The sequence below is a fragment of the Pseudopipra pipra genome, chromosome 18 (assembly GCF_036250125.1).
Source record: "Pseudopipra pipra isolate bDixPip1 chromosome 18, bDixPip1.hap1, whole genome shotgun sequence".
Classification (NCBI taxonomy): Eukaryota; Metazoa; Chordata; class Aves; order Passeriformes; family Pipridae; genus Pseudopipra; species Pseudopipra pipra.
Genome location: NC_087566.1, coordinates 7528433 through 7552297, shown reverse-complemented (window position 1 = coordinate 7552297; position 23865 = coordinate 7528433). Strand labels below are relative to the sequence as shown.

Sequence of the window (23865 nt, the reverse complement as noted above, 5' to 3'; positions counted from 1 at the left end):
TCCTTGTCAAAAGGCAATAGGAAGGTCACAGGTATTCTGAGTTTATGGGAGCTGCTCCCATTCTCTGCTGCCACCAGAGAAAAATGATGGTTTGACTCTGGGCCGTAACTCTACAGTCAGAGCCCCATCAAGAGGCACAAACCCTACGTTTCCAGCTGTCCTGCAGCTGTGACTCTCTCCAGCCTGAGCAAAGCTGTTTGTTGCCCTTTCTCTTGGTGTTTTGCTGTTTTTCCCCTGCAGTCGCAAACTCGCGGACCAGAAAACGCGGAAATCCATCGACTGGGTGGATTTCCGGCTCCTCCACTACGCAGGAGAGGTCACTTACTGTGCTGTTGGTGAGTGAGCAGGCCCAGTCTGGGAGTTACCTGAGCTCTTCAGGTGATGTGGGAGCTGAGGACTTGATGGGAAGAGGAATTCCCAAATACCTGCCCTCTGGAGGCACTGTTACTTGAATGTCTCACACGTGACTGCAGTGAGAACTTTGAGGACGGAAATGTCCTGATTTTGTGCTGAAGTTTGTGGCCTCTAAAAGAATTAAACTTTTTTAAAAATATTTTCTTCAGGATTTCTGGAGAAGAATAATGATCTGCTGTACAGAAACCTGAAGGAGGTAAGGACAAAAAAGGGATGCTATTCTCTCATTACCTGCTTGGAGCAGAAATGCTTTGCAGAAGATGTATTTAATCCCTGCAGCAAAAAAGAATGTACTTTTCTCTTTAGCAGTGACCTTTAGGCACCTGTGTGTGTCCTCAGGGCTGTGCTGCTCAATAGGAGCAATAGAAGTGCTGCTCAATAAGGCAACTTCTAGTTCCTCCTGTTTCAGGTTCTGTGCAACTCCAAGAATGCCATCATTAGAGATTGTTTCCTCCTGTCAGAGCTGGACAACAGGAGGAGACCAGAGACTGTGAGTTTTGTCTTTAGTCTTAACTTTGAATGTAAACTCAACTCCCCAAGCCTCACTGATCCTTCCCTTAGTACTTATGGCCATAAACTAAAACACAAGAAATTCCACCTCAACATGAGGGAAAAGTTTCTCTCCATAGAAATGGCAGAGCACTGGAACAGCTGCCCAGGGAGGGTGGTGGAATCTCCTCTCTGGAGACATTCCAAACCCACGTGGGCAAGTTCCTGTGTCACCTGCTCCAGGTGACTCTTCCTGGACAGGACTGGATGAATCTCCAGAGGTCTCTTCCAACCCTAATGATTCTGGGATTCCTGAACTTGGTGGATGTTTTTGTTGCTGTTCCACCCCTGCAAACTTCCTGGCAGCTGAGCAGTGATGCTGCTGAGACAGCAGCCAGTGTTTATATATATATATATATGTATATATATAAAACACGACAACTTTCAATTTCAGCTTTAAGCTGGATGCAGGGAGTGAGTTATCTCAATTCCTGCAGTGATGAGTTCCAAGGCTAAGACAGTTCTTTCAATGCTGTCTTAGGTTGCAACCCAGTTCAAAAACAGCCTGACGAGTCTGATAGAAATCCTGATGTCCAAGGAGCCTTCTTACATCCGCTGCATTAAACCCAACGACAACAAGGAGCCTGGTAAGGCTGGAGACACTGAGGAGGTCAAGGAATGAACTGAGAGACTTGTTTGTAGCAAGGTGCAGCCTGTGTATGTGCTGTGTATGTGTGTGTGTGTGTTTTTATACATATGTATATGTAAATAGCTTAGTTAAGCTGCAGCAAAGTCATCACCTTGGATAGTTGGGGATTTGATTCCTCCCTGGTTTCTCCCAACACATGGACCAGTGGGGGAGCTTCCCCAGGCAGAACTTGCCAGTGAGTGTGTGTCCTTGCTGCAGGGAAGTTTGATGATTTCCTGATCCGACACCAGGTGAAGTACCTGGGCCTGATGGAGCATCTGCGGGTGCGACGAGCCGGCTTCGCGTACCGGCGCAAGTACGAGCTCTTCCTGCAAAGGTGGGCTTTCCCAGGGAATCCTGCCCTCCCGTGGGGGCTTCTGAGCAAGCTGTGGTTAAATGTCCAGCCCCAGTGATGGGAGGTGTCAGCAGACACTCCTCTTCACCAAAAATAACCTTTGCACGTGTCTTGTCTGGATCCGTTTTGACCCGTTTTGGCATCGTCTGTCTCGAATAAAGCAGTGGGAATTTGAGGGGGAGAGTTTTCAGGAAGGGGTTTCTCAAATTTCATGCCATTTGTGTTGATGTCTTGCTGACCTTTCAGGTATAAATGCCTCTGTCCAGCTACCTGGCCCAACTGGCATGGGACAGCAGCTGAGGGTGTGGAGAGGCTCATCAAGCACATAGGTTACAAGCCTGAGGAGTACAAATTAGGAAGGTAAATGTCCTTACTTTGGCTGTGATCTCTGCTCTCAGTGTTTGCTGTTGGATCTTCTGTCCTGTCTGTGACACAAGCAAGGAGACAGATAAAGCCCCCAGATGCAGACATTTCTTGCTTATTTTTACATGTTTCCATGGAAGCTTCAATCCAGCCTCGTTTCTTCCATCTCTGGGTTAGGGCAGATGAGCTGCTTTGCCTCAGCTCCAGGTTTCCTGCTTGCTTGGGCAGCCCAGGGCAACTTTAGGCTTGGGTGGCGTCACAGCTGGTTGGAGGACCCTGAACCTGGTTGGGGCAGCTGAAACAAGGGCCCACCATGAATGATAACCTGTTCCTGGTCTCTTTTTCAGAACCAAAATATTCATTCGTTTCCCAAAGACTCTGTTTGCTACAGAAGATGCCTTTGAGTACAGGAAACAACTGCTGAGTAAGGTTCTAGTTCCCTTCCTCTGACACAGACTAAACAGCAGGGCCTGGTGAACCGTGTTCTGGGCTCCAGGTTGATGTAGGAGATGCCAGGTTGGACTGGGCTTGGAGCAACCTGGGCTGGTGGAAGGTGTACCTGCCCATGGCAGGGGGTGGAACAAGATGGGCTTTAAGGTCCCTTCCAACCCAAACCACTCTGGGATTCTGTGCACCGTGGTGGGAGCTGAGCCCCCTGGTCTGCATAGCTCTGCAGAATCCATAGAAAACTCAGTAATCTTTCTCCAGGGTGGGGAGAAATCACTGGCTCTATTGCTTGAGTCTTGGATCTGTGGCTCCTTCAGAGCTCCTCAGTCCTATGAGTCCATGCCTAGATGCACTGAGTACTTTTCCCTTGGAATTGGGATCTCACCTGTCTCATCCTGGTGGCACCTGTCTGCACCTGCCTGAAAAGCATAAAGGAAGGGCACAGTACCTACACAGGCCACTCCTGGGCCTGTTGCTGTTGTGGCTCCTCTGTTCCCTGGTGGTTGTGCAGCCCCTCCTGTGCTGGTGGAGTGTGGGATCTTGGCTCCTCAGTCTCTGGTCCTGGAGGTACAAGTGATGTCCCTGCCTCTTTTTCCAGTTTCAAGACTACAGGCCAAATACAAAGGATTCCTTGGGAAAAGAGCATACCAGAAGAAGAGGAAAGCAGGTATGGGCTCTGGAGTGGAGGATTCTCTCAGGGCTGGGCTTTCCATGGGAGTTGTAGCTTTGGGAGGTCACAAATCCATGGTGCTGTGGGTAACACTCGTGGCTTCCCTGCAGGGCTGTGGGTGTTAGGTGAGATGCAGGTGTCAGCTGCACAAAGAGCATTCACAGAGCAGTTACACAGACCCTTTTAGTTGTGTTTGGCTCCTCACACCACAAGCTGCTCTTGGCCCCAGCCAGGCAGCAGCTGTGGGAGCAGCTCCGAGCAGCAGCAGCACTTTCTGCCACACACATGGGGATGTTCTGGAGTACCCAGGAGCTGATTATCAGCTGCTGGGGGGGAAAAAACCCTTTTACCACATCAGGCAGGCTGATCTAAAATCTGCAGGCTCAAAGGGCAGCTTTCTGAGATGGGCTGCGTGCAGGGACAACGGGAGGCTGAGCAGTGACAAGGTCTGGCCCTGCCTTGGGGTTGAGCTCCCCAGTGCAGCTGAAACTGGATCAACCACTTATGATGGAGAAGAAAACGTCCTAAACTTCTTGCTGTTCCCATCAGCTGATCTCTAGAGCTGCAAGAGAACCAGTTCTATCTTCTGCTGTGTGGATTAAAGGACAGCTTGGCACAGGCCCTCTGATACCTGATTGTTCTTGCAGCCATCAAGCTGGAGGCGTGTTGGCGAGGAGCGCTGGCACGGAAGGAGGCCAAGAAGAGGACGTGGGCAGTTCAGACAATCAGGAAGTAACTATCACTGGGGGGGGGGGTCCTGGGGAGGGCTGTGGGAGGGGAGTCCCAGCGTGGAGATGGTCTCTGGACAATGAGCCCAGAGTATTGACAGTGCAGGGAGTCAAAAACAGCTCCTTCCCAGCCATTTCCAAGCTGTGGTTATAGGTAGGAGGACAAGTGCCAGGGGTTGGTCTGAAATGCCTGGCACCTCCTCAGGAATTCTCTGACTGGCACAGATTTCTGTGGCTCTGATTTGTATTTCCAAACCGTAGAATCCTGAAACGGTTTGGATTGGAAGGACCTTAAAGCTCATCCAGTCCCACCCCTGCCATGGGCAGGGACACCTTCCACTATCCCAGGTTGCTCCAAGTCCCATCCAACCTGGCCTTGGACACTCCCAGGGATGGGGCAGCCACAGCTTCTCTGGGCAGCCTGTGCCAGGGCCTCACCACCCTCACAGGGAACAATTGCTTCCTAATACTTTGCACACCCCTCCATCCCCTTTCATCCTCCCTCTCCACTCCCTTAAAGCCAGCTCCCGAAGTAGAGCTGATCTTCCTTTCAGACTCCAAAGCACCGTGTTCTGGCCAACAGAACTTGGGAAAAAAAAGTTATTATTTAAGACATTATAAAGCTTAAGATTGCCACTGCTGTACCTCTGTTAACATCAGTGATCTGTTAACCTGTTGTGTGTCCTCTGTCCCTCACCTCACTCCATGGATTTCTCGAGGTCACGTGTCAGTTCTGGTTTGGTGTTTTCTGTAGGTTCATAACTGGCTTCATCAATCGGAAGAAGCCCCTTTGCCCGGAGAACAGGGAGTTTGTGAGGCTTGCCCAGTACAACTACCTGGTGAAGCTCCGAGACCACCTTCCAAAAAATGTCTTGGACAAGAGCTGGCTCCAACCTCCCTCCATCCTGGCAGAGGTGGGTGCTGCTGGAGGCTTTGGGAGAGGTGAAGGTGCTTCTGTTCTGCGGTCATGTGTGTGCATTCCTTGTGTGGGAGAAGAGCAGGGATCTGCTGGCTTGTCCCCTTTGGAAGAGCCTGAGATCAGCTGTGTCTGGATGGGAGTGGGAGGAATGGCCCCGGGTTTGTGTTTCCGAGGGGAAGGAGGGAGCTCTGTGTTGTTTTAAACAATACAAAGGAAAAATGCACAGACAGAAAAGTGAACTCACAAGCCCTATAAAGACAAAATTAATCCCACGAGCTTTTAGGCTCGTGGCACAGACAGACCTGTTTGCACAACTTCCCTACTGTTTTATTTTAACTTTTTTTGATGTAGACATCCGAGCTGCTCCAGAAGATCTGCATGAGGAACCTGGTGAGGAAATACTGCCAGGGGGTCACTGCCGAGAGGAAAGCGCAGGTAACCAACACCTGAGTGCCAGTGTGTGAGTTCAAACACGTTGTGCCTGAGTGACCTCTGTTCCCTGTGGAGCATCTGGAACACAGGCTGCACCTCCTGCTGCTGCTGCTCTCACCCACTCAGGGATAAGAGCAATCACATGGGAGCCTGGAGTCAGGGATTCCTTCCAGTGTCTCTTGCAATGTATGGAGCAGTTCTCCTCCAGACACGTGGGGCTTTATCTTAGGGCATTAAAACTGCACTCCATGTAATTAGAAAAGACCCATAAATCAGAAAAATCTGTAGGATTGTCCCTGCTGCCCCTTTATTTGGTGTAATAGAGGAATAGCCTAAAGCTGTTGGAAGAAATGCAGCACAATTCCACAATTCCATAGTCAGGTGGGCAGTGCATGAGTGGAAGGATGTTGGGCAGTAACAGTGTTCACATCAGACCTGATGTTCCTGATGGAGGATCTCTGAGGATAAAGGCTGTTCCTCCCCACCTCAGTTGCAGCAGAAGGTGGTGACCAGTGCTGTTTTCCGAGGGAAGAAGGAGGGATATGTCCAGAGCATCAACCAGCCCTTCCTGGACACACGGCTGAGTGAGTGCACAGCAACCCCCAGGGCCTTGGCCATGGGCTCCTGCTCAGGGAAGGTCTGTTGGACCAAACAGACTCATTTCCAAGAGAAATTCCCACCTGGCAGAGGCAGCATCACCTCCTGCATTTGGGCCCTGCTGTTGGAGTTCCTTCCTCTGCCATGTCTAGTGACACCTACTCAGAGATCAATCTGCCAGATTGGTTCTCACACTGGGGGTACTGGGATCCCTTTGGGACACAGAGCCAGAAACCCAAGCAGAATTCCCTGTGGGCTGGGGTGGATCAGGGTCTGAACCAACAGACTCAAGAATGGGCAGAAACTCCCAGTGTGAATTAATTATCAGGCAGGAGAGTCACCAAAATGGGTTTGGGGGTGGCTGGAAGTGACCACCCTCAGTTTGGAAGGGATTGTGCCAGAGGGACGAGGACAATTGGGATGAAGACAGTGCAGTCCTCTGGTGTTGGCTGGGGCAGTGGTAACTGTCTGTGGCTATAGGTCTGTCACCTACACTCAGTTTCTCTTTCTGGTTTGCTCCTCAGAAGTGAATGATATAAACCCCAAAGTGCTGCAGCTCATCCAAGGGGAGAACATCAAGGTAAGGGAAGGACAGAACCCCTGGAATAGGCTTCACTGGAGTCCTGGAGCTGGTTGGTCACGCAGGGCCTGATGAACAGCAGTGGAGCCACTATTTCCTTGCTTTTAAATTGGAGACAGGCCTCAAAATGTACCTAAATAAGTGATTTAAGATTCCATTCCTAGCCCTGTTCGGGCTGTACAGGGCAGGAGCAGAGCCAGGGTGTCCATGCATTTCCCATGGTTCTGGCACAGAGGGCACAGGGGACCCATCTTGCTCAGAGCAGGGTTCTGCTCTCTGGATTTCCCAGTACAAAGAATCCAGATCCCTGTGAGCAGAGCTCGGCAGGAGCTGCTGAGAGCTAGGCCTGCAGCTCCACAGGCAGAGCTGCCCCTCACTGAGCTGCTTCCAGTCAGGAAAACTCAACTGCCTGGCCCAGGCCCTGCAGCAGTGAAAGTGCTGATTCCAACTCGTTGTTTTCAGTATGTGACCCCCGTGATAAAATATGACAGGAACGGGTTCAAGGCGCGGGAGCGGCTCCTGGTGCTGACCCAGAGCTCGGCCTACGTGGTGGAGGTGGCCAAGGTCAAGCAGAAGATCGACTACTCCACACTGAAAGGTAACTCTGGGAGTCCTTTGTCCAAGGCCAGGTTGGATGGGGCTTGGAGCACCCTGGGCTAGTGGAGGTGTCCCTTCCCGTGGCAGGGGGTGGAACGGGATGGGCTTTAAGGTCCCTTCCAACCCAAACCATTCCATGACTCTGTGATGAGTCCATGAGTCATTGTGGGGCTTCATGTCCTGTCAGAGACCCTGGGGGAAGGATGAACTTCTGAAACTTAGTCTTACAAAGATATTTGGAGCAATTACCTACCAGGAACAGCTTGTCCTGGGGGATGGACAAAGGATTTGGGTGTCAGCCTTGAAGTAGAAGTTTGTAACTAAGAGAACACAGTTCTTTGCCCTCTGGAGCTGGGTTTGGTGGGTTTTCCTCTAATTTTGGATTTCTTTTGAAGGGATCTCCACCAGTAACCTGAGTGATGGGATCGTGGTCATTCATGTTCCAGAGGACAACAAACAGAAGGTAGAAAATTGTGATGTAGCTCCTGTGAGCTGGTAGTTAGAAATAAGGTCTTGTTGCTGGTGCTTCCAATATCATCCTATAAAAGACTGGGATTACATAATTACTGATGCTTATTAATTCCTCCTCATCAGACTTGTGCTCCAGACCATTCCCTAGCTACATTCCCGTATCTGGACATGCTCTTGCCTTTTTTTAAAGCCAGAGTTGCTCTAAATCCTAAATAATCCCTGGAAAGGATGTTTAATTCGGTCACTTCTGCCAGGCAGTCACTGCTCTGGCATTCCAAAGGAGTCTCCCTGAGTGCACCATTGCTCTGTGGTCACATTCTGGGGTGGTGCCAGGTGAGTTTATCCCTCTTTTCTCCTCTCCAGGGCGATGTGATCCTGCAGTGCGAGCACGTCTTCGAGACGGTGACGAAGCTCTGCATGTTGGCCAACAAGCAAAGCCTCGTTAAGGTTGTGCAGGGAAGGTGAGGAAGGAAGGTGGATGGGCACCACTGGGCAGGCTGTATTCTATGGAAAAACCTGCTTCAAAACCTTTTAGGTCTGGACTACTCAGGTCAAGACTATTGCCCTCACCCAGCAGACAGTGCCTGAAGCTGGTCAGGTCTAATGCAGCAGCATTCCATGCCTTCCGTAGGCACAGGAGAGACAGGACAGGATGCACTGAGAGAAAATATATTAAAAATCATCCCAACCTTTTTCCCAGGCTAATGAGGCTTGTTTCCATGGTGGGTGCACCTTGCTGGGTGTGCTGCTCTGCTCTGAGAGCTGCCCATGCCCCAGCTGCCTAAACCCCAAACTTACTTATAGGTGATTGCACTTTAAAACCACCTTTTTCAGGTTCCTGCTGCTGTGTCCTGCACGTGTGAGGTTGTGAGTTTAGTGATTTCCCAGTGGATCCCATTAGCCCCAGGTCTGAGGAAAGCCAGCTGGAAAACTGGGGGTCACCTGAGGATAAATGCTCCTCTCCCAAAGGGATTGAGGAGGCCCAAAATGTGACTGCAGAGCTCAGGATCCTGCAGCCACGGCCCTGAGCTGAGGGCAGGTGGATGGTCTGTGTCTCTGATCTCCCTGTGAATTGGAGCTGGCAGGTGAAACCTGCACTTCTGCTCCAGCTTTTCTCTCTGGCTTTTGCCTTTCAGCTGTAATTAGATTTGGTGTGTTCAGTGGTTTTCTCCAGGTCAGATCTGCTTAACTTCTAGTGCTTAATTGCACCAGGAACATTCAAAGCCTGGGCCAGACAGGGACATTCCATTCATCAAACCCATCAGCCTGGGGGGATAATGCAATTGTTCAGGAAATTCACCTAAGCTGGGGCTCTGATCTCTCATCTAAGGAGATTTGCCAAGGAACAGAAATAAAGGGGGCTTAGAGTAAAGCCTATTGTGGGGAGAGCACTCCTGGGGGTTCTGTCCTTGCAGCCTCCGGTTCCGCATCGGCTCCGGGAAGGAGGGGACGATGATGTTCACTGTGGGGAAGGAGCCTCAGGTCTTCAAGGACAAGACTGGACAACTAACAGTGGTAAGGCCTCATGTGAGCACAGGAATACACCTTGTGCTTCCTCCTGTGACACCCTACACCTGCAGAGAGCACAGCCAAGTGCCCTTCGTGGGAGTTCAGGAGGAACTGAATCCTCTCACAGAGCAGAGGTACAGCAGTCACTACTCACCAGTGTTTACCTGCCTGAGGTGATGCACAACAGCTGGTTCTGGCTATGCTGGGAGCTGCAGCTCCATGAATTGTGTAGGAATTGCCACTGCTGCTTGCCCTCGAGCTGGCCCAGGGATGGGGGAGCAAGGCTCATCCCTGGCTTGGTCAGTTAGAGAATTTAACCTAACCCAAATTCAATGAGCACCTGCAAAATGAGGTCTCAGGTGACATTTTCCACCTGTTATTGCTTCCCTCAACCAAGTTATGCCTGGAATCGGCTGGGGGATGGAGGGGAGGCACTTCGTGTCACCCAAGCAGGTCATGTGAGGAGCTGAGAGCTCCAAGGAAGAATTCCATGGAGGTGTAATACCCTCAGGGCACTGGTCAGCTGTCCCTAATTTAATGACTCCTTTTTCTTGTCCCAGGTGTCAACCCAGGTAAAGTCTTGATGAGAACCAGTTCCTGTTCCCGGCCCTGCCTTGGCTGGGAGCAGAAAGGAGCCTGCAGGATGAGACCAGCCCTCACATCTCCCCTGGAATCTCTGATGCCACAGGGCTGCTGTGATTTGAGAGTTTGCTTGCATCTTTTAGGCTCTTTTTTTATAGCTTAAAACTACTCAACTATAGCTAAATAAAATCCACGATGTTGCTGTAACATTCCAGTGAGCAGAGATGCTCGTTACACGGTCACAGGGATGTGTTTAACCCAAAAGCTGCAATTCCACAGGTAAAATGTCTGTCTCTGAGAGCTCTAACTGGTCAGGAAGGATTAAGACAAAAACCAAAAGGCTTCTTTAGCTGTACTTTGAGTCACAACTCAGGAGAACTGCAAAAAGTGCAGATCAGTGATGTTAACTCTGATCTGAAAACACCTTTTTTGTGGGCAGACTGGCAAAACCTTTAGCTCAGAATGATGAGAGGAGGGTCAGGGCAACAGCAGGGCTGGTGCAGATGGTTTTGGTGCTTTGGTTGAGCTGAAACTGCAGTTAAACTGAAAAATCCACGTTCACCACACAACCTTCACTTACCTAAAAAAACCGAACCAAGCAAAACAAAAACTCCCCCCCCCCCCCCCATCAAAATAGCATCATCATAACACTAAGTGAAAATGGACAACTTACACCAAATCCACCCCTTGTCTCTTCACCACAATTACAGCTAAAATGCCCCATGTTCAGGTTCTTGACTTGCTGCCTTTACCCCCTGGGGCCTTTGCCCTGAGCAGTGCCAGGGGGTCAAATTAACTCCACAAGGAGGTGGTGTTTCTCCCCCAAAGCTCCTCCCACCTCCATGGCCCACGAGGCCATCGTGCTTCCAACAAGTAATAAAGTGACTCACATGTAAATATGAAATTTCTTCTAATTTATTGTGTTATATTAAAAAAACAAAAGTACATGTTGCAAACATCAACCATACAATGAGATCCAGCGGAAGCTTGTTTTGTGCCTAAGTCTGAACAGGAGAGAATGATTGTACAGAACAGGAATCTGCTGTTGTCCATGAAACAATTCCACTAAGACTGAAAGGTTCTACCTACACTTTGCTCTAAGGTGAGATGGGAGCTCAGAGCCTTCCACAGGTCATGGGGCTCAGGGGGATCCAAACCTGCTTCTGGGAGTGCAGGAGCAGCTGCTTTGGTGCTCCAGGTACACGGACACAGGTGGGGAGGTGTCAGCCTGGGGTGGTCACTGCCACCTCTCTTGCAGCCCCACCTGTGTTATGAGCTGCAGGTCCACAAAATCTCTCCCCAGGGAAGACTTTGCTGAGCTCTCCTGGACTATGCTGTCACTGCTGGTGGCTGGAGAAGGAAAGCAGACATGTCTGCTGTCCCTGGGATAATCTGAAGAGCTGCTTGTGCCCAGGACACCTGCCCTGAGCCCCACCTGCACCTGAGAGCTGAGGCAAAACCACTTAGAGTAACGAGGCTCAGGAGCTGAGAGCATTTGTGCAATGGCATTACCAGAGTGTGCACTCAAGGACAGGGGCAGGAGGTAAAGGACACCCCACCACCACAGCACAGCTTTGTGCACCACTCCAGCACAAAGGGTAAACTCAGGAGTGTGTTAAGGCAGAGTCTGCCCACAAACACAGGAACAAAACTGAAACTGGAACTTAAACTCTCCTGGAGTGACTTTACTAAACCAACAGCTCTACAAACCGCTGTACAAAGATTAAAAACAACCATTCCCTGTTTTTTAAAGAACTTAGTTTGCAAAACCCAAACGAGAAAAGCCTGAAGCCAGTTAAGACTCTATTTACAGAGAAGTTAATCACATAGATGTGACCTGTCAGGTGCTTAGCACTGGTGTCACCTCCTGGAGCTGAACCTGCTCTGCCCCACGGGACATGGCTGGAGTTTGTCTGAGGTCTCCCATCTCCCAGGTAGGTCAGACCCAGCTCAGCTGAAGGGAGCAGGGATTGCTGCAGGACTGTTGGTGTTCTACAGTTCTGGGCTGGTGGTCCTTGTTCACCCACTGCTGAGACAGTCTCAACCCCTTAGAGGCAGCAGGTCTGTTACAGAAGCTCAGAAACCCAAAACAGCCCAGTGACACACCAGTAAGTGTCAAAGTACACAGTGCTGGAGAACCAGCAATCCAGGACTTCCCTTCCTCACTCCCCAGCTTATCTCAGCCAGGAGGGGAGAGGCTCTGGCTCCTTCAGCCCCTGCACTCTGGACTGCTACAAACCCAAACAAGTGTAAGTACAACTCAAACTAGAAGCCCTGAACTGTCAGGACAGAACTGAAGCTGCTGAACCTCAGGGTAACTGTTAAGCTCTTATAAACCAGTAGCTGAAGAAGAAAGAGGAGAAAGGTACAACAACCCCACCTGCCACAGACACCAGCTGCCCATAACTTAGAGAAGTCTTTGGTTACTAGAAAGATGTCCTCAGCTTAACTTTGAAATTTTTTAGCTTTACTTGATGATGCAAAATTCTATAAACACTTCATACTGAATTTCAGCCCCTCCAGACAAGCTCTGAGTAACTGGGGTGTAACTGCTCTGTGGAACAGAAGCCTTGGGGTAATAGGGCTGGTGGTGCTGCAACACCTTTGGTTTATAACTGTTCACATGCCCTCAACAGCCCTGAGCCAGGAGCAGGGATCCTTGGAGCAGAACACAGAGCTGCTGTTCCAGAGGACTCTGGCTGATAAGGGCAGTGCTAAATATTCCAGAGAAAGGGTCGAAAGAAACTCCAGCCCAGGCCAGAGTGCTCCAGTGTCGGCCACAGTGCTGCTGAATTGGGAGTTTAACACTTCCTACCTCGGGTTTCTCTCCCTCCCAGGATTTGTTACCTGAACTATCACAGCTGTGGCTCTGCTTCCAGCCCTATGGAATGATACCCCATCTCCCACCATCACTGTCACTTGACTCCACAACAGGCAACGGGAGCTGAGGAGGTAGATGAAATATTCATTTATAACAGAAAAGCACTCTCAGAAAACCAGACTGCTTTCTCCACACTCTGCCCTTCCACACAGAGCTGCCTCTGCTAAAAAGACTTGGAATATGCTCAGGATAAAGTCAAAGAGGGAGTATCTGCCTCTGGGCCACTGTCTGCTGCTCTTCCCTGTGGTGCTGGCCTCACTCAGAGCAAGGCAATGCTCCTAGATCAGTTCCAGAAGGGAACTTCTGCCCCCCCACCAATGCTCCCCTGCCACGGAGGCACTGAACCTGCTGTGACTCCTGAGTTATTCCTGTGACTCCTACACAGCACAGAACACACCTTCCTGACCTGGGAGCTGCTGGAAACCAACTCTCCAACTCCAGGCGCAGGCAGAAGTTCTAAGCAATAACCAGTACTAACATCACCCTAAGGGAAAGCAATCACAGACAATTTGCTCCTGATCCTCCTCTTTTTGGAGGAATTTTAACCTTGAACCGCAGGGATAAAGCAGGGAGGGGTCTCCCCTCAGTGCTGCAGAAGCTCCACTGAACCCTTGGAGGGGCAGATCCTGGGAGCTGTGGGGAGCCAGAGCCAGGCCCAAGGGAGCAGCCCCCCTGCTTTGAGGGGTCCCTCTGCCCCCAGCACTCCAGGAACATCACCAGCCAGTGCCATTTGTCCTTCAGGGAGTTGCCCCAAGGCACTCCTGAGCTCCCAGCCCTGCAGACCTGGGAGACAGGGAGCTGTGCAGCAGCTCTGTGTCCAGATCCCAGCCTTTCCTGAGTGCCAGGAGTGTGGGTCAGGGAGTGCCTGGAGGGAAGGAGGATGGCTGGGCTGGCTGAGCTTTTGTTTGTTTGTTGTTTTGTTTTGTGTTTAAAGTGCAGGATAATTACCAAAGCCAAAGGCAGCCAGCCCTCCTCCTCTCTATCACAAAACAGCAACAACAAGAGTGCTAAAAATTCAGGGCATTTCTCCAGCTGCTCAACAGGCCCTTACAGAACCCACCGTACACCCAGTAACCTCGTTTATTCTTGTCCTACAACTACAGCATTTAAATACCCCAAATAACCTAGAGTTTGTTACAAAACATAATTTACAGACTGTGCTGGGTAGAAGTTGAACTTCCTGGTCCTGTTGCTTGCCCAGAGCTGGGGCCTGGTGCTCACCTGGCTCACTGGTGCAGGTGGGCCCTGTCGTCGGGGCGCTTGATGTGGATCCTCCTCACGCGCTCGATGCGCTCCCGCTCCTCGTCCTCCTCCAGGTGGTGGGACCGACCTGCTGCCCCCCCTGTGGCTTCCAGGAGTGCATTGTCAGGTCCCCTCCCGTCCTGGGACTCGTAGAGCAGAATGTTCAGTGTCTCCTCATAAATTCGGGCTTCTGGGAACTCCACCTGCACACCCAGGGAAGAGGAGGTCACTCTTACCTGTTGCCTGTCACTGCAGGCACCAGATTACCTCAGTTTTAACCCCTGATACCTGTTTTTACAATTTCTTAATTGCACTCCCGCCACAGAAATGATTTCTGGCACAACCCTTTCCATTCCATTATTGGCTTCCAGCCTTTGAGACCCTGCAACTAGTTGGGCTTTTCCCAAAATCACTGTACACGCGGGGCAGGCTCAGACAGGTCTTTCCTGGGAAAGGTAAGAAGCACAGGGAACATGTGCCATTGCTTGCCTGGATCCCTCTTTACACAGGGATGTAGAACCATTGAATGATTTAGGCTGGAAGGGACTCTAAATATCATCTAGTACCAACTCTCAAACCTGGTTAAATGCACAGGTTTAGCCTAAAAATGAAGAGCTGGACTGAAGGCGCCTTATGGAATATCACAACTGCCCAGTGCTATGTGCCATTGCCAGGTGGTCCCTGCTCTGAGCCCCAGGAGGAGCTTCATGTGCCGCCCCACTGAGAAGCTGAACAGTGCCAGTGTTCAGCCTGGGGCAGCTGTCAGGGTACCACTGTCAGGTAGCAGCAGCAGGGCCCAGGGCAGGCACATCCCAGGTTTCCCCGTACCTTGGTCTGCTTCTTCTCGGTGGCGTAGACGATGGAGGTGCAGCAAACCTCGGCGATCTTGCGGCCCTGCCCGTAGAAGGACCAGCAGCAGATCTCGTCCCCAATGACGTCCTTGATGAACAGCACCCGCCCGTTGAACCGCAGCGACAGCTTGTCAAACAGCTCGATGTTCTTCAGCATGTTGTCGTCGGAGTTGCTGGGGGATGGAGGCAGCAGAGATTTACAGAGCACATGGAACAGAGCAGGGGGCATTTAAAGCCCCAAACAACCAGCTTCCTTTCACTTACAGTGTCATAGGATCACAGGATGGTCTGGGTTGGAAGGGACCTTAAAAGATCCAGTTCCACCCCCTTACCATGGGCGGGGACACCTTCCACTAGGACCTGTCCAACCTGGCCTTGAACACTTCCAGGGATGGGGCAAACCCAAGACATTAATTCTTACTATTTCACTACTACAAGCAGGAAAACCTGCTGCTGAAGCAGCAGCAACTCAACAGCAACAGCCCTGTGAACAACTGCCCTAGGCCATTTCACCTGTGTGCAAAATCCTATGGCTCAAATAAAGCCATTCCTGAGCCATTCCACCAGCTGGATGGACACAGTGTTATGCCATGAAACTTAAAAGGGCAATGATGACAATTTCACCACTCCCTGAGCACAGTGCACCATGGAAGGCTTCCTGTACTCAACTATCACACTGCAATCCATGGGAAAGCAGACAGCACTTGGCCAGGAGCCTCTGCCAGCTGCACCTAAGGATAAGAGGAACTGCTCTGGCACAGGAATAGCACAGGCTCAGCCTTCCACTGATGGCACCAGACTCCCTTCTGACTCAAGTTTGAAATTAATTGGGAAAAAATGGAGTGCATGCCAACACCAATCTGTTATTGGGTCTGGGGGAAGAAAAAGGAAACGCTTCTCGTGGATTTCAGTCTATGAAAAACTTCCAACAAGTCAAACTGAAGTCACTTACCTTGTGTAGGAATATTTGTTGTTGCTTCTGTTGTACAACAACTTCACTGCTGGCTGTAAGAAACAAAGCCCAGATCAGTCACAGGAAGCACAGTGAGAGATGGAACCTTAGTCGAGCCCCGGGCCCCACAGAGACACTCCAGAATTCCCAGTTGGATTTTGGTGGTGGTGTTACTGCTGCTGCTGCAAACCTGTGATGCATAGGTTGGCAGTGGGGCTGCAGTCCCTCCTGACCCCTTCTGGGACTGGATCCTCAGCTACCCTTATAGATGATATATCCTCTGCCTTTGGATCCTCAGCTATTCTCACCTGCCCTGTGCCTTATCACCACCCCCTGCCATGGCCAGGCACACCTCCCACTATCCCAGGTTGCTCCAAGCCCTAGTCTGGCTTTGGACACTTCCAGGGATGGGACAGCCACAGCTTCTCTGGGCAACCTGTGCCAGGGCCTCACCACCCTCAGAGCCAATTCCTTCCCAATATCCTATCTAATCCTGCCCTCTGGCAGTGGGAAGCCATTCCCCCTTGTCCTGGCAGTCCATCCCCTGTCCAAAGCCTCTCTCCAGCTCTCCTGGAGCCCCTTTAGGCACTGGAAGGGGCTCTAAGGTGTCCTCACAGCCTTCTCACCTAAACACCCCCAGCTCTCCCCAGGGCACAGCCCGGCCCTTCTCACCTTGTTGGAGGTGGCGATGAGTTTCTGCTCCTCCTTGGAGGAGGTGATGACCGGGACTTTGCAGAACGGCTCGTACGCGTCCTTGTTCTGTGGGAGCAAGGACCACGCAGCAGCTCAGTGACACAAACTGTTCCAGTTTCATCCCAGCCTCCAAAACCACCAGTGAGACCAGGAGAAATTCTTGCTGCCCATCCCCAGCAGCCTCCCCTGGCCCCTCCCCAGCCCTGGGCCCCACCTGCAGAGCTGCCTGGCACTCGTCCACCAGCCCCTGCACCAGGTAGTACTTGGCCTCAGCCAGCAGCTCCTCGATCTCCCGACGGCTCTCCGGGAGCGGCACGGCCCCGTCCCGCAGGTAGTTCAGGATGGTCCCAAAATGCTTCCCACAGCGGTCGATCAGGATCCAGCCTGGGGACAGGGAAGAGCACAGTAAGGACAAGCAGAGGCAAATGTGGCAAAAGGCCCTGACAGTGTCAAAGTGCTGACAGATAGACAGAGGGACAGTCCCTGCCCTGGAGCTCAACAGCACTGCCATGTACGGACCCCGGTGGGAAGAAAATCATGGAATGGTTTGGGTGGGAAGGGACCTTAGAGATTATTTAGGCTACTCCCCTGTCACAGGCAGGGACACCTTCCACTAGACCAGGTTGCTCCAAGCCCCATCCAACTTGGTCTTGGACACTTCCAGGGATGGGGCAGCCACAGCTTCTCTGAGCAACCTGTTCCATGGCCTTACCACTCCCATGGGGAAGGTTTCTTCCCAATATCTCATCTAAATTTCCCTCCTTCAGCTTAAAGCCATTCCCCCTTGTCCCGTCACTCCAGGCCCTTGTCCAAAGTCCCTCTCCAGCTCTGGAAACCCCCACCCAAAGGGGTTCTAAGGTCTCCCCAGAGCCTTCTCTTCTCCAGGTGCACAAAAAGAGCTACAACCAGAGCTCTCCCTGGACAGCTGCAATTGCAGGATCCACGTGTCACCTCTGGGTGCTGGAATCAGGACCCTGAGGAACACAAGGCAGTAGAGGCTGGAGTCTCCCTGTCTGAACAGATGGCCACTCTCAGGCTGAGGCTCAGGAATGCAGTGAGGAAACGCTTGTGGGGAAGGAGTCATATTTTGGACAAATAAGGAAAGTAGGTTAAGGCAGACCCTGGGTGTTCTGCATGAATGGAATTACGAGTAAAGTCTGAACATTTGGTTCGGTTTGGAAAGGGAACACAGCCCTTTCATGCTGTTCTGAGGGAAACTGAGACACTCTGCAGCAGTTTTACTCCAGGCTTCCCATCTCCCTCATTCCTGCTGTCTGCAGAACACACAATGTGTGCTCAAAGTGTGATTTTACAGACTAGAAACAAACTGGAAAGCAGGAGGCAGAACTAGAGACAGAGAAATCACGGAACAAAGGACTCATCCAGGCTAATGAATGCATTACACTTATCCAAGTGGAGCAGAAAAAAGCCCATTTGGCAATACAGAAGTATGGAAAGCAAGAAATCCCATTTTAGTGGGAGATCTGGTGGAAGGTGTCCCTGTCCATGGCAGTGGGGCTGGAACTGGATGATCTTTAAGGTCCTTTCCACTCAAACTATTGTGGGATTCTGTGACAAAGAGGAAGCACAAGCCATGGCAATGAACAAGGACATCCATATTCCACAAGTGCAGATGCTGCCCAAGTTCACCAGAGCACACCAACACCCAGGGAGGTAAAGGGCAAGCTGAGAGCAGAATTAGCATCCCCAAACTTCTGCTGTCCTCTCTGATTCCTCTGTAGGCTGGAAAAATCTGCTGCAACTTCATGTTTACAGATGGTGAAACCAAAGCAGAATTGCTCATTTCCATGTCGAAGGAGAGGAAATGAGAAAACATTTGGAGCAGTGTTGCAAAACACGAGTGACCACTAAAACAGCTTTAAAAACCTTCTGTTTCACCCAAACAGCCAAAACGAGATGACTCACAGGGAGGTGACCCCAGCGCCCCTCAGCCAAGGCAGAGCCAACAAGTGGGTTGAGCTGAAGTCTGTTAGAGCTGGTTTTTAGTTGCAGTGTTACAAAACCCTCCTGTATCCATTTAGGCAGAGATACAGAATCCACACGCTGTATGTATCAGAGACCACAGGATGGTTTGGGTGGGAAAGGACCTTAAAGCTCATCCAGTCTCACCCCCCTGCCATGAGCAGGGACACCTTCCACTATCCCAGGTTGCTCCAAGCCCAGTCCAATCTGGCCTTGGACACTTCCAGGGATGGGGCAGCCACGGCTTCTCTGGGCAACCTGTACCAGGGCCTTACCACCCTCACAGGGAAGAATCTCTTCCCAATATCCTATCTAACCCTGTCCTCTGTCAGTTTGAAGCCATTCCCCTTGTCCTGTCCCTCCAGACCCTCATAACCAGTCTCTCTCCTTGTTTCTTGTACCCCCTTCAGGTCCTGGAAAGCCACAGTTAGGTCACACCAAAGCTTCTCTTCTCCAGGCTGCACAATCCCAATTCTCTCAGCCTTTCCTCACAGCAGAGCTGCTCCATCCCCCTGACCATCTCGGTGCCTCCTCTGGACTCACTCCAACAGCTCCATGTCCTTCCTGTGCTGGGACCCCAGAGCTGGAGCAGCATGCAGGGGGGGTCTCACCTGGGCAGAGGGGCAGAATTCCCCCCTCCCCTCACTCCTTGGTACATGCACACATCAGACCTTCAGGGAATTAACCTTCTGTCTTACAAGAAGTGATCCAAACACTCCAGCCAAACCAGACAACATTTTCCAGCCAAGCTCTGACAGGTGAAACAGGAGCCTGACACTGGACACTGCCTGATGCTCCAGTCTCTTATCAGCAGCTGGACAAAGAACAGCATCTCCATCAGCTGGCTACAGCAGCAGGGAGTGAGGGAAAAGTCCCACTGGGAGTGAGGGGAAAAATCCCACAGCAGCAAAAGAGAATTGAAAACAGATGGGTGCACCTGGAAAACTCAAATCCTTCTCTCTGCTCATTACCATGCAAATAAAATGTTCCAAATATGCTGATTCGCTACAGTTCATCACCAGTTTCTAAGCTGCAAATAATCATCTGCCACCCACAGCCAGAGAACTCCAGACTTTTCTCCTCCAGCCTGAGGAGCAGCAGGTTTGAATTGTTCAGCTGGAAGAAGGGGCTGGGAGCTGGGTCTGAGGTCACAAGGATCCAGACACAGAGCAGGACCCCGTGTGCCACATTCCAGACTGGTTAAACTCCACTCCCTCCAGTTTCTCCCCAAGTCTGGCTTCTTTTCCTAAGAAACATTCTGGCTTCTTTTCCTAGGAAACATTTTGCTTGGTGCCAGGTTTTGGGTGTGACCAATTAGCAGGATTTTGAAGAATTCCAGATAAAAAGTGTTTCCTTTGACAGCTCCAATGCTATTGTCTTAGTTTCCAGGCAAGGGGAGATAAAGTAAGAACTGCTGCCATGGGAGTGTCGGGGTTATAACATACAGGAAGTATCAAATTCCTATTAAAACACAAACTGGCTTCATGGAACAATCCCACACAGACACTGTGGGAGTCACAGCAAAATAAACTTGGGATTTTACGTCTCAAACATGACATTTTAGCAGAAGAAACTGCAGTTACTCTCAGATTTGGGGTGCAAACAGTACCTGCACTTCCAGGGCCTCTGAGCCCTGGGAATGGGATGTACCAGCCCTCGTTTACCTGCCCAGGATGCCTGGAGAAAGCTCTGGGATCATGCCAGGGTGGGCTTCCAAAAATTTGGAATTTCCAATCCATTTCCAACCTTGGGAACTCTGGAATTATCAAATTTAGTGACACACAAAGCAGCTTCAGGGAGGGACAGGAGGATCCTGCTGGAGTTGCCTGAAGTTTAGCAGAGAAGGGAGGGGGCTCACAACATTTCCACGCCTCCAGTGCTCCCAGTCAGGGCACTGATTCCCCTTTAACAGGTTTTTTTCCCCAATCTGGCCCACAGACTGGCGTTTTTATGCAACCTCCATAGTCTGTATCCATGAGAAGTATCCCAGAGACCCCCCCTTTGATCTGGAGCCCCAAACCACAGGACCGACATTACTGCTTTATCCTGGGATAACACCTGGAACAACACAGCTTTGTTTTCCCCAGCTTAAATGCAAAGACTTCTGGCTAAAACAGGAATATTCAGCTAATTAGACTGTATTTTTTTACATTTTTTGTCCTCCAAATCCACTTCCTCCTATCACAAGAGCCCTATAAGCCTCTAAATACAGACTATTCCAAAGCACTCAAAAGTCAGTCCAACTCCCCTCACCGTGAGCCAAATTTTCGATACCTTCAGCAAATTCAAACAAAATTTTCAAATAATAATTAACTAGTCCCAAGAAAGGTGTTTTGAACCTCCAGGCTCAGCTTTGCAGTAGCTGTTGTTAATGCAAAGGTATCCCAGTCCATAAACATTGTTATGGGCAAAACATCAGCACAGAAATAAAGCTGAGTTTCCACTTAAACTCTGTGACATGCCCCAAACATGGGAATGCTGATATAAAACTCCAAATTATCAGAAAATTTTGCAACTGGTTCAGTTTTAGTGAAGAAAACAAACAAGAGTCTCACAAGAAAATAATTTCATTTTAAAAAAATCAGACTTTAGCTCATAAACCCCACACCATGTTCAGAGCAAATTTTATATTTAAGGAGACAAGAGGGAACAGCCTCATGGGCTTCAAAGTGAACACACAAGTCCTGACTCCTGGATTCCTAATCACAATCCCCCCCATTTTCAATGGGCTTCTGAGCTTTAGTGTCAGTATTTCAAAAGGAAAAGATGTTCCAGGTGCTACCTGGGCCTGGCAGGAGCACTGGCCCTTCTTAGTGTCCTGCTGGTGTCCAGGCACCTACTCAAGTCACCCATGTCTTTTGTTCCACATCTTTTCCTAGCTGCATAATCATGGAATCACAGAATGCTTTGGGTTGGAAAAGGCCTTAAAGATTATTTAGTCCAATCCCCTGCACAGGCAGGGACATCTTCCACTATCCCAGGTTGCTCCAAGTCCCATCCGACCCGGCCTGGAACACTTCCAGGGATGGGGCAGCCACAGCTTCTCTGGGCAACCTGTGCCAGGGCCACACCACCCTCACAGGGAAGAATTCTTTCCCAGTATCCCATCTATCCCAGCCCTCTGTCAGTTTGAAGCCATTCCCCTTGTCCTGTCCCTCCAGACCCTTGTAACCAATCTCTCTCCATGTTTCTTTTTGCTCATTCAGGTCCTGAAAGGCCACAATTAGGTCACCCCTGAGCTCCTTCTCTCCAGGCTGCACAATCCCAACTCTCCAGCCTTTCTTCATAGGAGAGTTGCTCCATCCCTCTGACCATCCACCCAACCCTACAACTGGGAATTGCTCTCTGTTCTCTGATGTTTCTCCAGCCCCCCTGGCTCTGCCTGCAGCAGGAGGACGTGGGGGGGGGGGGTGGGAGCAGCCCGTTCCTTACCTTCGCTGTCCGTGAGCACTTCCATGCGGCCGCTGAACATGGCCTTGAGCATGGTGTCCTGCTTGGTGAGGGTCTGCATGGTGGTGTAGTACAGGGCCCCCCCCACGTTCAGCTTCACGTACTTGGAGCTGGGGCTCGTGCCCTTGAAGGACGTCGTGCGCGTCGCAGCCGCCGGCACCGCTGAGCTCACCACGCTCTCTCCCGACATCTCTTCCTGCAAGGAAGGAGTCCCCAGGTCAAGGAAGAAGCTCCCAGGTCAAGGAAGAAGCCCCCACAAAGGGACAAGGAAGGAGCCCCCACACTGGCAGTCCCACTGTGTGACCCCCAACCCTGTGTTCCCACAGGGTGTTTCACACCCTGGCTCCCCTCAGCCCCTTTGTGAAATTCTCAAATGCTTTAGACCTTTCGTTTTGTTTTGTTTTCTTTCTGACTGTCAGAAACTGAAGGACAGAAATCAACTTGGCCTGATCTTTTTCTCAGGGCTTTTCCTGGGAATGCTAAGCTGGGTCTTGCACTGCAAAGCCAACACTTTCCCACAACTGCTTTCATTTCTTATGCAACTCCTACGGCTCAAGCTCTTACTCCATCAATAATCTGGAACATAATTGGGCAATTCCCAACACACACAACTGGAGCAGATGTGTCAAAATGCATTTTCAAGGCTTTTTTCCCCTGGAGCACAGATGGCTCTCCAGAGAGCACACATGGCTCCAGGGAGAGCACACATGAGCTTCCCACTCTGTTCCCTGCCCTCCCACATTTCTCCACACACCAAATCCCACCATCCAGCATCCCCCATTCCCTGTGCCCGCAGTCTGCACACAGAGTGGCCCCCAGCCACATTCCCTGTCCCTGAGCTAAGGAGGTCACACTGGAACAGGCACAGGTTGGCTCAGCTCCACAAATGCCCCAGAGCCGCTAACGACAAATCCTTAATCACCCTGAGTCTCCCTGGACTTCTGCCTCACAGGGACAGGGTGGGATGATTAACACCCCCCATACCTGCACACCCAGCTCCCACCCCTTCCACAGCAATTGGATAACACTTCCTGCAATGAGTTTTGCTGCACTGCCACTAAACACAACACTGTCCTGTGGCAAATCCCCACGGAGCTGGAGCTGTGTGTCCATGTTGGGTGTCCAGGGCGAGGAGCAGGATGGGCAGGGCTGGCCCAGGGATGGTCCCTGTGCCCGGGGCTCTCAGGGGAGCACAGGCAGCAGCCTCAGCTCAGCACCCTGCCACCCCCACAGCACAGAGCTGGGGGACTGCACCCCAAACCCCTGCCCTGCCCTCCCCAAACAATCGGCCCCAGGTCAAGGGGCGCCCGGGGGGTTTGGACACGTGCAAATCGAGCACCCCGACTGCGGGGGTCGGACCCCACCTGGGGGCCCTGAACTTGTTCTCTTCTCTGAGCGCCCCAACCCCGGGGTTGAACCTCCCCCGACACGTGGGGACTGACACCCCCCCACCCCCATATCCCACCGTGAGGGCCGGACTCCCAAATCCTGCCTCACCCCAATCCTCCACTGGACAGCGCCCCCCGCACACACTCCCTGGACAGGACCCTCCTGGCCCCCTTCAATGCCTCCCGCGGCCGGAGCCTCCCCCTCATCCCCATCAACCCGTCTCAGTCTCCCCCCCTTTCCGGGCCGCAGCCTCCACAGCCCCCAGACCTCTCATCCCACCCCCCGGCGCCCAAAGCCCCCCCAGCCCTCCTCATCCTCCCCCGGCCCCCCTCAGTCCCCCTCTCCCGATCCCCCTCAAACCCCCGCCCTGGCTAAAACCCCTCAGCCCCCCTGGACCGCCTCAGTTCTACCCCCAAGATCTCCCCGTCCCTCCCTCAGTCCCCTCGCCCCCTCCCACCTCCCCCGCCCCCCTTGCCCCCGTCCCCCCCTCACCATGAACGGGCCGCAGCCCCTCGGACCGAACGAGCGCGAGGCGGGCGGGGGAACTTCCGCCCCTCGCGTCCTTCCGGCCCCGCCCGGGTGC

The 23865-nt window shown here is 51.6% G+C and overlaps 3 protein-coding genes across 3 annotated transcripts in view; 2 read left to right on the top strand and 1 right to left on the bottom strand.

Moving 5' to 3' along the window:
- The window catches only part of MYO1H (myosin IH), a 19303-nt gene extending 8558 nt beyond the window's left edge, over positions 1-10745 (top strand). Inside the window, exons 14-31 of the mRNA XM_064674908.1 lie at positions 241-335; positions 564-610; positions 824-904; positions 1445-1550; positions 1811-1928; positions 2193-2306; positions 2657-2733; positions 3355-3423; positions 4074-4158; positions 4909-5068; positions 5425-5508; positions 5996-6089; positions 6627-6682; positions 7145-7280; positions 7675-7742; positions 8114-8211; positions 9166-9265; positions 9820-10745. Coding sequence (XP_064530978.1) covers positions 241-335; positions 564-610; positions 824-904; positions 1445-1550; positions 1811-1928; positions 2193-2306; positions 2657-2733; positions 3355-3423; positions 4074-4158; positions 4909-5068; positions 5425-5508; positions 5996-6089; positions 6627-6682; positions 7145-7280; positions 7675-7742; positions 8114-8211; positions 9166-9265; positions 9820-9843 — 1612 coding nt within the window. The 3' untranslated portion in view covers positions 9844-10745. The remainder of the gene's footprint in view (positions 1-240; positions 336-563; positions 611-823; positions 905-1444; positions 1551-1810; positions 1929-2192; positions 2307-2656; positions 2734-3354; positions 3424-4073; positions 4159-4908; positions 5069-5424; positions 5509-5995; positions 6090-6626; positions 6683-7144; positions 7281-7674; positions 7743-8113; positions 8212-9165; positions 9266-9819) is intronic.
- The window catches only part of ACACB (acetyl-CoA carboxylase beta), a 104128-nt gene that overhangs the window by 77605 nt on the left and 2658 nt on the right, over positions 1-23865 (top strand). The window lies entirely within an intron of this gene.
- Positions 10735-23865, bottom strand: KCTD10 (potassium channel tetramerization domain containing 10). Its single transcript, XM_064674914.1, has 7 exons — positions 23775-23865; positions 21876-22089; positions 16675-16844; positions 16440-16526; positions 15768-15820; positions 14793-14988; positions 10735-14167 (listed from the first exon to the last, which is right to left on the bottom strand). Exons 1-7 carry the CDS (start codon positions 23775-23777, stop codon positions 13949-13951), a joined length of 942 nt encoding a protein of 313 aa, XP_064530984.1. The 5' UTR covers positions 23778-23865; the 3' UTR covers positions 10735-13948.

What these genes read in the sequence shown, in the direction of transcription:
- KCTD10 (XM_064674914.1), bottom strand. An exon ending in AGTGCCAGGCAGCTCTGCAG is followed by an intron (nt 16,527 to 16,674) that starts GTGGGGCCCAGG and finishes TTGCTCCCACAG; the next exon opens with AACAAGGACGCGTACGAGCC. An exon ending in AACAAATATTCCTACACAAG is followed by an intron (nt 14,989 to 15,767) that starts GTAAGTGACTTC and finishes TCCATCCCCCAG; the next exon opens with CAACTCCGACGACAACATGC.